Below are 10,605 nucleotides of genomic sequence, written 5' to 3'. Positions count from 1 at the left end.
GAAACGGGGTGAGCGGAAGTATGTGTTGGCAGAGAATGCGCCCATGTGAACTTTGAGCTCTACAGGTGCATCCACGTACTTGGTTTTATTCGCTCTGTACAGTACAGTATAGGATCAGGGAGGGCGCATGCAACAGTAACAGACAAAGAAGCCTCCGCTGTAGCTACTTCCAGCGGCAGAACTACATCTCCCAGCAATCAACGCGAGAGGCGACGACCCGGTTGTGGGCCGAAGCGAGGAGTTATCGCGAGACTCTCTCAGCTGATGCCGCTTGAATCCCTGAGCGGGAGAGAAAGAAGCTGTCTTCGGCAGCCGTTTGAGTCTCGCGCCTGCCGGCCGGTGGCCGTTTACACTATGCGAGAGACTCGCCTCAGCGGCCGCCTGTCCGCAACTAAAACGCAAAAAGAGGCAGCCATGGCTACTCGGGGGAGCTCGCGCGAGGAGAAGCTGGAGACCCCACGGCGCCTGAGGCGCTCTCTGCGGTTGGAGATGAAGGTAAGATGAAGGTACCGGGCGGAGCAGCACGGACCCTAATTATCAGTTATAACAATTTTTTTTTATCTCGCCTTTTCAGGATACGTATCTTTCTGAGCAGCATCCATGCACTTTTAAAAATGCACGCATGTGAAACAATAAACATTTAGTAAGTCACAGGGATCTCAAGAGTTGGCCCTGAGGTCTAACAGGAGCAGACTCTGGTGATTTCTTCTTGCCCTTCTTCATCTCCTTTACAAACGAGCTGGTTTTTGTTTTTACTTCTTAGGTGTATATTCTACTATTATTGTATTATATCCTCCCCCCCCCCCCCAGGAACTCAGGGCTACAAAGACCGTTCTGACGGCATTACCGTTTTATCCTCATAACAGCCCTGTGAGGTATGTTAGGATGAGATACAGCATTTTGTCCGTAATCACTCCAGTAAGCTTCATGGCTGATAGGGGATCTGACCCTCCTCTTGGGCTGTATACGCACCATATGTTTAAAACACACCCCCCAACCTTGGGTCTCCAGTTGTTTATAGACTACAGTGCCCATAATCCCTGACCACTGGTCCTGCTAGCTAGGGATGATGGGAGTAGTAGTCTGAAAACAGTTGGCAATCCAGGGAAAACAAGTGTTTCCTGTTTGGGAAACACTGATTTAAAGCATGGCCGTCCCCACCCCACCCCCCAATTTTGGGAAGTGTAGTTTACCCTTAACAGAGCTACTGTGAACAGTTTCCAGAATTCCTTGTGATGGCAGAAATGTGCTTTAAATGTATGGTGTGCACACAGCCCTTAGGCTGATGCTCTTAACTGCTATATCACCTAGGCTGCTGAAGGAAATGGCATAACTTTGCAGCAGCCTGTTCCTAATGTGGTTACTTTACTCATAAATTAAGCCCTACATAGGTGTTGCAAGAGTGGGGCCTGCTCCTGTGCTGAGCTTCTGTCATCACTTGAAAGAAGGGCACTTTTCACATACGTACAAATTATAACTGAATCATAAACTGGAGTTTAAAATGAGGTTGTAATCTTAAGTCTGCTTTCTTGAATGTTTGCTAAAATCAAATGAAGGTATTAGTGAGTCATGTGTTTCATTTAAGTCCTCTTGGTGCTTACAAATTTATTAATTTATTACAAATTTATTAATATAAAATAAAATCCATTTTTTTAAAAAAGCATACTCTAGTACAAACCAGCTATGTACAATAGAAATCTGAACTATAGAGAACAGCTTGTTCTCTCTCATCAGTCTCAAAACAGGATTCAGGTAGCTGTTCAAAAGTTCCACTCTCTCCCTGGGATTGGTAGGTAGACAGGAAAGGTAGAACTACTTGTCATCAGCATTTGGTGGCAGTGCAAACCATTATTTCCCCCAGTGGCTTCATGTAGATTTTGAAGAGCTTGGTGGTATGATGAACTCTTGAAGCACCTCACAAGCCAGAGGACACAAGGTGGAGAAGAACACACCCACCCACCACTGCACTACCTTCATCAGCATTACATCAGGGTCTTCTATGTAAATAAATAAAATGTTTGGGGGGGGGGTTAATATGAGTATTTTACTTCATAAAAACAACCTCTAGTCAGTCTGCGCAGTAACTATCAGACCTTACTTGAACCTATCAGTCATGGACATTTCATGTTTGTTTATTTCTGTGGGACTGCGGTTGGACCCAAAGCAGAGAAAAGCAGAAATGAGCAACACTGAAAAGAAGAGCAGAAGACAGAATTGTCCGTTGCTCAGGTTCTTGTATTCCCATACTTAACCTCATTGTAATGGCTGCTGTTCAAAAGAAAGATTGTATATGGGAATCATTAAAGACATTCCCTCAGGAGGTGAAACAGTTTTCAAAAACATATGCACTGACATGGAGGATCTGGTTTCTAAAAGTGAAACAACAATAATACTCAGTTATAAATTAACAGATTTAATGTTCATATTTGTACTATTGTTTAGGAAATATCTGAAGAAGTAATCAATGGAAAACTTGATTTAGATCAATGGCTTATATTGGCCTTTTTCTTGCTGGTTTAAAGCACTTTGATTTAAATCCATTCAATCTAAGACATGCCCTTAGAATTCTGTTGTAACATAGAAGTGTGCTACCTGGCTTCAGGAGTGACTTTTTATCTCCCCAGGAGAGACCCTTCAGATCCATGGCCTATCAAAGACCTGGTGCCTCTATTTATACGGATTCAGTAACACCTCGAACTCTATTCAGGAAGGTTCTGGAGACCCGTAAGTAGGGGATAAAAGAATGTCTCTGGTGCTGTTGAGTAGAGAGAAGGGGCAGTCATAGGAAACAGCATTATACCAATAGACAATTGATCCTATTAGTTCAATACAATTACTGATTGGCAACAGCTCCTCAGGGATGAAGAAGAATTCTGGACCTTCCTGGAAATGTTGGGGATTGAACCTAGGACCTTTTGTATAAAACCTTCTACCACTGACTTTGGCAGTATGGTTTTTTTGGTAAAGCTGCTACAGTATGTCCCAAAACTAGAAGACAATTGTTACTCCTACAAACAACAGGGACAAAGTGTCATTTATATAAGTGTCAAAGCAAGTGAGGAGTAACCCACTTCAGTACAGTATACTGTACCATTCATCCTCTGAGAATAAATCTTCACATTAAGTTCAGTCTCCTGATGCATTTCTGAAATTAATGTCTAATAAATTGAATATATCTGTCTGCCACTTTAAATATTCATTTAAAAAGTTTGTTTTGCACAATGCTATTTTGAGCATGATGTAAAGGACAAAGTCTTTTTTATGGTCACAGTCCAGTTAAATCTCTTGTCTATGGCAGTGTTACAGTCATTATTCTCTGCTTTAAAAGTGCAGTTAGACATATTTTTCCCATTCATCTTCTTGCTGCAATTTTAATTTGCTTGGAGTTCCATTAGAAATACAATTTGTCCATGTATTCTTTTAACAGAGCCAATAGTCTCCCCTCTTGTTCCTGAAAAACCTGATTCCCCCAAACCAGTGGAGACAGTAGTCCAAGCTCCTTTGGACAGTGTACCCTGCAGGTAACTAAACATGATTAAGGCTACAATCCTAAGCATATTTCTTTGTAAAATTCTTTTGAAAACCTGTAAATTTTGGCCAGGTTGTTTTATTGTGTTCTTGCAATACGTTATATTGTGCTCACTGACATTACATAATGGAACCAAAATGTAGAAGTTTGAGGAATGACTATTCAGTTTGTAAGGGATGATGTGATGGATGCCGAAACGTTGAATAGCTGTTGAATGGTTGCTTTAGGCAAGTGGGGGCTGGAAGTTAACTTGCTTTGCTACTGGAAGAGGACCAAATTGAATCAACCAGCCATTTATAATAACAGATGTTTTAAGGCAGGGATGAGGAGCCTGTGGCCCTTCAGAAGTTGTGTTGGACTTAAGTTCCCACCAGCCCCCACCAGTGTGGTCAGGAATGATGGCAGTTGTATTTCAAGAGTTGTTGTCTAACAGCATCTGGAGGGACACAGCCTGTCAAACTCTACTTAAAGAGGTAAGGGGGGCGGAAATATTTTCAGAAGCTTAATAACACCCCCCTCTGCTTATGTGGCAACTCTTCTATTTTGAGACACTTTCACAGAAGTAGGGCAGCAAAAGTGCTGAGTGGCTAGAAGATGATGCGGGCAATAGTGGTGACATGGCATAAAACAGGTGGTTCTGAGACTGAACTTTCTGCACTTGGCTGGGAGAAAGGGAGAATAGCTCAATAACAAAATACTTGCAATTTTTATTTTAAGTTTATATGGGCTTACATTCCTTTATAATGTGCTATGAACACTGATGGTGCTACATAAATAATTTTAATTATAGCTAAAAGCAAACAGATTCTTTTTGTAGTTTTGTCTGCTCTTGTAAATAGTAGGTGGTCCTTAATTAGCAATGAAATATATAAAGCTTTTTTCCAGCAAGACTATCCAGAGCACAGAAGTGTAATTAGACACATGGATAATGACTAAGAGCATCTCAGTATGCTGCTAATATAGCTAGTATCCTGACATTTCATAAGAGTGTGATTTCTCAGATGTTCTGTGCATGAAGCATATTTGTATACTTGCTGACAAATGTCTTACTCCTGAGTATACAGTTCTACCAGATTATGGCTACAGTCCTATCAACACTTTTCTGGAAATATAAAGGATTGCACTGTAAAATGTCTTTTTTTCTCTCTTTGACTTTCCAATCTGAGCAGGCAGTATTCCTGTAGGTATGGTCCCACTATGTCACTGACAGTAAGATTGAGCAGCTGTATGTTGGTATTGTGCAAGCTCTGCTCAGGTCACCCAGTTATAGTGACACTAAACTTTAGGCCCTCATTTGTTCCTTAACTATGAAGGCAAATTCTTTCTTCAGCAAGGCTGGAGAAATGTTGGCATATTTCCTGGAAGTTGACATTAAACTGTTTTCCTGACTGAAGACTGGCTTTGTCATCTTTCAGCAACCTAGAAATCCATTTGTCTGACTCTGCTCCCAAGGCTACATCTCGGACTGCACTGCTCAACACCAGGTCAAAAAAGAAGGTCCGTCTTTCTGTGTTTGAGAGAGCTGTGGATGAGCAACTTGCCTCAAGTGAGTGGGAGCATTGAAGGTTAGGGTGCACTAGAAAAGCTGAGGATTTTATGAATCTTCTTGTTTGAAGATCAGAGTAAAGTAAACTGTTAAATGAGTTGTCTTCTCCATTGCTTTGGGGAGGTTATAACTTTAAGAAAACCAAATAGGAGAATGTCACCCTTGGGCTGCAATTCACTGACCAAGCTCAGTAATTTAGACACCAATAAAAGTAGGGTTATACCAATCTAACACTAATTTGAAATGGGGAATAGAACTACCTGATATACATTTGTGAAAATTATGTTACATTTAAGTCGTAACTATGAAGGAAAATGAGTTCCAAAAGGTTCGTTATATTATTTTTGTTCTGAGAATAGCCTGGAATAATCCACCTTACTGTAACCTTGCTTGCCAAATGAAATTATAAACGGCAATGCACCACCAAGGTGGGGGTAGTAAATGTGAAAGGCAGAAGTGATACTGCCTCTCTACATAAAAAACTCAGCACATGCTCTTCCTTTGACTAGTCAAGTGCCCAAATTTGGGGGGGGGGGCAGCAGTGATGGCTAAAGAGGATAATTATGTTAGGATATTTCCGTTCCACCTTAAAAGGGAGCAGGCTTTGTGAGTCACAGAGTCTGCGTATTTCCTGTTCACAGGATGTTTCTGTTGTGTCTATGCTTTTGTTTCCCTCTCTGTGCCTGAGACACCGAAGCAGGCAGTCATGTTTTCTTTGTTCTGACCAACGCTGAATAAACTTGTAAATAATGCTCTCCTGCATGCATCTTTCGCCGTGTGAATTCTGCTGATAGAGCGTGCATCAGCTCTGGAATGTGGCAAGCTATTTCTGGAGCTCGTGTCGCTAATTGCTGATACTGTATCTACGGGAGATCGATGGACGTCCGGAGGCGACGTGGAGTCATGATGGACTTTGTCTCCCTGGCAGTATCCCAACAAATTAGCCACTATATGTGTTGCAGAGGAAGGAACACCAGTTCCTAAAACAACAAGCATTTTTTCTATAGCTGGAAACAATAGAATGAGATGTTAATGGTTTGCTGGTGCCTTAAGTCTGATATTTCAAGGGTCAAATTGCGCGTGCGCCCACAATTTCCGGCATCTGTGCTGTAGCCTTATTGGAGTTCACCAATTGGGTCTGCGTTGCTCTGGGACAGGAGGAAGGAAGTCAAAATGACACCGAGGTTGGTTCAAAGAAAGAGTTTATTCTGCTCTCCGGATAGCAGAAGGCACTTGCGTGATTAGTCCCCAGCAAGTCCAAAGAAATGACAGGATTCATGCAGTTTATATATCCTCCAGGCACCCTCTCACTCCTCCCCTAGGAGCCCAACCATGTCGGCCTACATACACAGGTTGACATCACATATGTTCCTGCTCTGGTACTCTCAACCATAAAAGGATCTTCCTTCCTGTACTTCTGACCATAAAAAGATCTTCCTCTTCCTACTCTTATCTGGGAGGCAGAGATGACCATTTCCGAGAACACACTCTGGCGTTATTCCCAGACGTGGGTCTGCGCGTCTTTGTGGTCAGCACATAAGATAAGGCACACACGCAACATTCCTGCTGTACTGAAACTTGGCAAGGTCACTCATTGCCGCCACGGACTGATAAGGGAGAGAGCTTTGTTCTTGTTATGGATTTACTCAACGGCTTGAGTTTATGCATTTTAGCTAAGGAAAAATAGGAATTTTGGTGCAGTTTAAAACTGCCTGCACAGTCAGTTTTTGGATTTTGGAAACCCATTCCTTCAGTGCAGACGCGATTTCCAACGTCATGGAAGCGAGTCCCCACACCACGCTGCGCTGGTTTAGCGCAGTGTGCGGGGACTTGCCTTGGGGGCGGTTCATGGGCTGGTTAAACGATCCCTGTGGGCTGCTTGTGGCCCATGGGCCTTAGGTTGCTTACCCCTGCTCTACTGCATTTTCTCCTTTTTGGATTACTTGTTTTATCATATTCTCTTTCTGTCTGAAGGGCGGGGGGAGTATCTGTTTTCTCCTTTCTAGTTTTCTGAAATTGCTCTTTGTCCCCTGCTGGTTCTCTGCCTTTTGGCTTAAAAATGCACGTGTCATTCTTGTGCAGGGGCCGTACTAATCTTGGTAATGTTCCAATTTTAGTATATCTGTTGCCAAAGTGAAAATTTCTGCTTTCTGACATAACCCATCGCTCTTCCCAGTGACATGGAAAAGTCACAGCCACCTACTTGACAGACAAAAATGCATTAGAGTTGTTAAAGCTCTGAGTGCACTAAAGAGAATAACATCTGTTGCACGTAGCCTCTTCTACCATGCACTTCTTTACAATGAGACTGTGAGTGCTTCAGCAACTCCAGCATGTCCATGATCCAGCTAATGCTAGTTGCTTTTGCAAGTCCTTGACACAACCCTCTGCTGTGCCTGCCTTAAAGGATTTTACATCCATGCTCCTAGCATGAAGCTCCTCAACAGTCCTACCCAGCTAGAGCTAGTTGGTATTCAGCTTCTTGATGACATGGGTAAGACTGCTTCAATTCCAGACAGGACTTCATCCCCTTCATTTGTTAGCATAGAAAAATAGTCATTTGCATCCATATTTCTGGGAGAGTGGCTGTCTTCCACAGATTTTTCAGTGCCATTTTTTTATCCTAATGGTTGCATGAAGAACCTTGCCAGAATGTGGCATTTCCCTCTCATTTTCTTCAGTTAGACTTCTCCTTTCCCAGAACCAACCTTGGCACCAAATGCCTTTTCCCCAGCTTTCTGAAGGAGCAGTTTATTGGGGGGGGGGGACACCTTTGATTTTTGCTAGTCTGTAAGGCATGGGTTGTTTTCCTTCCTCAAAAAGACCTGTTGAATCGCTGTATATTTGCTTGGCCATAAACAGAAATGGAGGAAGCACTAGCAGGATAAGGGAAATATAAAAAAGGTGGTTTTATGGTTCTTTGCCTCTCTAGGGCAAAATGAGGACTTAACCAATTACAGTCATACCTCGGTTGTTGAACGCCTTGGTACTCTGATGTTTTGGCTCTCCAACACCGCAAACCCAGAAGTGAGTGTTCCACTTTGTGAATGTTCTTTGGAACCCAAACATCTGACAGGGCTTGCACAACTTCTGATTGGCTGCAGGGACTTCCTGCAGCCAATCAGAGGCCATACTTTGGTTTCCGGACATTTTGGAAGTCGAATGGACTTCCGGAACAGATTCCATTCAACTTCCAAGGTGGATGGATGCCTTGTTCACCTCTCCAGAGAAATGTATGTTTAGGGTAACTATCCAAACTATACATAACTCACTCTGAGCTGTGAAGAGGAGCAGTATAAGTGAAATAAATAATCCTTTGATGCATGGTCATATTTTTTTTAAAATATGTTTCTCTCTCTAGTCTTAGAATGTGATATAATTGAACTTTTTCCAGTAGTAAAGCATAGTTTATTCATAAATAATATTTCTGGAAAACTTGCATGCTTCATTAGCATAGCCATCTAAAACATGTCTTGACTTCTTTTTCAGCTCATTCATTGTTGGACATCACATCTCAGTCAAAGTAAGTTATTTTTGCTCTGTGACTATGGTGTAACAACCAATTCTTCACCTGCTGAGCAACATAAAGTCAGCATCTAGTATATTGTGGAAAGGGATGAAAGAACAATTACAAAATTTTATTGTATTATTTATTAAATCTCTCATCTGCCCTTCACCATAACGTCCCAAAGCAGGTTACAGGAATGATGACAGAAGTGTTGGAAGTACTTGGTTGAACTATAAGTCACTACATCCAGTATGCCTACATTCTGATGATCCTTCAACCCATGGTTTGAAGGGCTGGGAGTGAGCACCATAAAACTTCAAGATGATGAGCTTCCTCCTCCAATTTAGATAAAGAGAGGAGACTAGAAGCAGAAGTTTCTAATCTCCTCTTACCTATGTGGCAGAAAAGGGGAGTACATAAGCCCAAGGACTGAACTGCTTGCTTCTGATCCTTCAAATCATTATTTGGCACAGGGGTGGTTAATGCTTGGTTTGGAGGATTATGTTGTCTACTTGTGAATATCTAGGCAGCTTAAAACGCCCTGTTTTTGAACACTTCCAAAATTTAAATGATATATGTGGGAGTGGGGTGAATTTGCTGAGGTAACTGAAATTCATTAGGTATTAATTAAATAGAAATTAAAATGGAATACATGGGGGAAGTAGCCATGTTTATCAGCTTTCTCTTTTTTTTACTCTCCTGCCCAGTGTTAGAGATTTCAGCTTGGTCTGCAACATGGACAGGATGGGGGAAATCTGCCTATGCTACATCAGCCTTTCACACATAATGTCAATTTCTTGTTTCCTGCTTCAGAACCACAAATATCCAGATTTTTTTTGTGTGTGTGTGTGTGTGTTTTTTAAAAAAAGATACTGTTTCCTGAGTTTACAAGGTTTTCCTTGTGGCAATTCAGTAATGAATTTTCCCTGATTCCCACACTGCTAAATAACATTCATGGAAAAGGGTAACACAGCTGTCACTAAAGACCGCAATGACCCATTTTCTCACAGGGTGCTTGTTTTTATTAATTTGCATGGGGAGGGGGGGTGTTGTTAACCTATGTGCAGAATTCCTAAAGGAATTCACAGCTGTTTGTTTAGCTGACTGAATTCTATTGCTGTGAGGAGTCTTTCACCAGCTACTTTGTGGGGTGTATCTGTCCACACTAAATTGTGTTCTTTGAGCTTGGTTTGAGTATGGCTATGGCAGTTGAACTCCATGGGTCCAATGATATGGGAACTGTCGGCTCCTTTGGGATTCAGTGAGAAAGATCAGAGTCCATTAGGAAGATGAATACAAGAGCTGGCTGGTGATTCCTTGTATAGGGAGGGCTCCCTGTTCATTATACTAACATGCAACAATGACCATTATTAGAGAGGGAAGGCAGTGCTAAATAAACAAGCAATATGTTTCATGTGCTCTGTTCTTATATTCTCAGGTCTCAGATCTCTTTTAGAACCCCACCACCATTGCGCTCTGCTGGGAAGAAAGGCTTAGTCCGTAGGCCAAAGAATTACAGAGCTGTTACTGTGAAAGCTTTTGAAGACGGCATTGAACAAAACTTGCTGCAAACAAAAGGCTGTGAGTTTCCTTTGGTTCTCATTTGGACCAGGTGCCTGTGTCTATTTGAGTAGCAACCTGTGAGTAGAGGGGAGATTAATATTCCAGTGCAGAAGGAAGTGTCTGAAAGTGTTGGCTATTTGCAGTTTAGTAGCGCTGCAGAGAGCTTGTTGGGGAGACCATGCATTAAAAAGGGACTCAAAAATAACTTAAACAAGGTTTTAATAACAAAAACTCCTTTTACACTAAATAGATCAACAAACATGACCCAACCACCAACCCATCCCCCAGGGTAATGGGAGAGCTAGGTGCTGCTCCTTATACACTATACCCAATTGCTCCACAGCTTGATTAACACAACTCAGCAGCACCTGCTATGTTTCATAGCTGTAAGACTGGGTCTCGTTATTTGCCCTGGCCCTGGCTCTTAAAGGCATACACAACTTGTGAAACAATAATGAA

General features: G+C 42.0%; 1 protein-coding gene across 1 annotated transcript in view; it reads left to right on the top strand.

Annotated features, from left to right (window-relative positions):
* The first annotated feature begins 249 nt into the window (after positions 1 to 249).
* The window catches only part of CENPT (centromere protein T), a 22,553-nt gene continuing 12,197 nt past the window's right edge, over positions 250 to 10,605 (top strand). Inside the window, exons 1-6 of the mRNA XM_077931708.1 lie at positions 250 to 495; positions 2,625 to 2,724; positions 3,428 to 3,521; positions 4,945 to 5,075; positions 8,565 to 8,598; positions 10,022 to 10,164. Coding sequence (XP_077787834.1) covers positions 265 to 495; positions 2,625 to 2,724; positions 3,428 to 3,521; positions 4,945 to 5,075; positions 8,565 to 8,598; positions 10,022 to 10,164 — 733 coding nt within the window. The 5' untranslated portion in view covers positions 250 to 264. The remainder of the gene's footprint in view (positions 496 to 2,624; positions 2,725 to 3,427; positions 3,522 to 4,944; positions 5,076 to 8,564; positions 8,599 to 10,021; positions 10,165 to 10,605) is intronic.

This window comes from Podarcis muralis, chromosome 7 (genome assembly GCF_964188315.1).
Source record: "Podarcis muralis chromosome 7, rPodMur119.hap1.1, whole genome shotgun sequence".
Taxonomy (NCBI): Eukaryota; Metazoa; Chordata; class Lepidosauria; order Squamata; family Lacertidae; genus Podarcis; species Podarcis muralis.
Note: the sequence above shows the minus strand (reverse complement) of the source record. Positions and strands in the feature narration are given on the sequence as shown.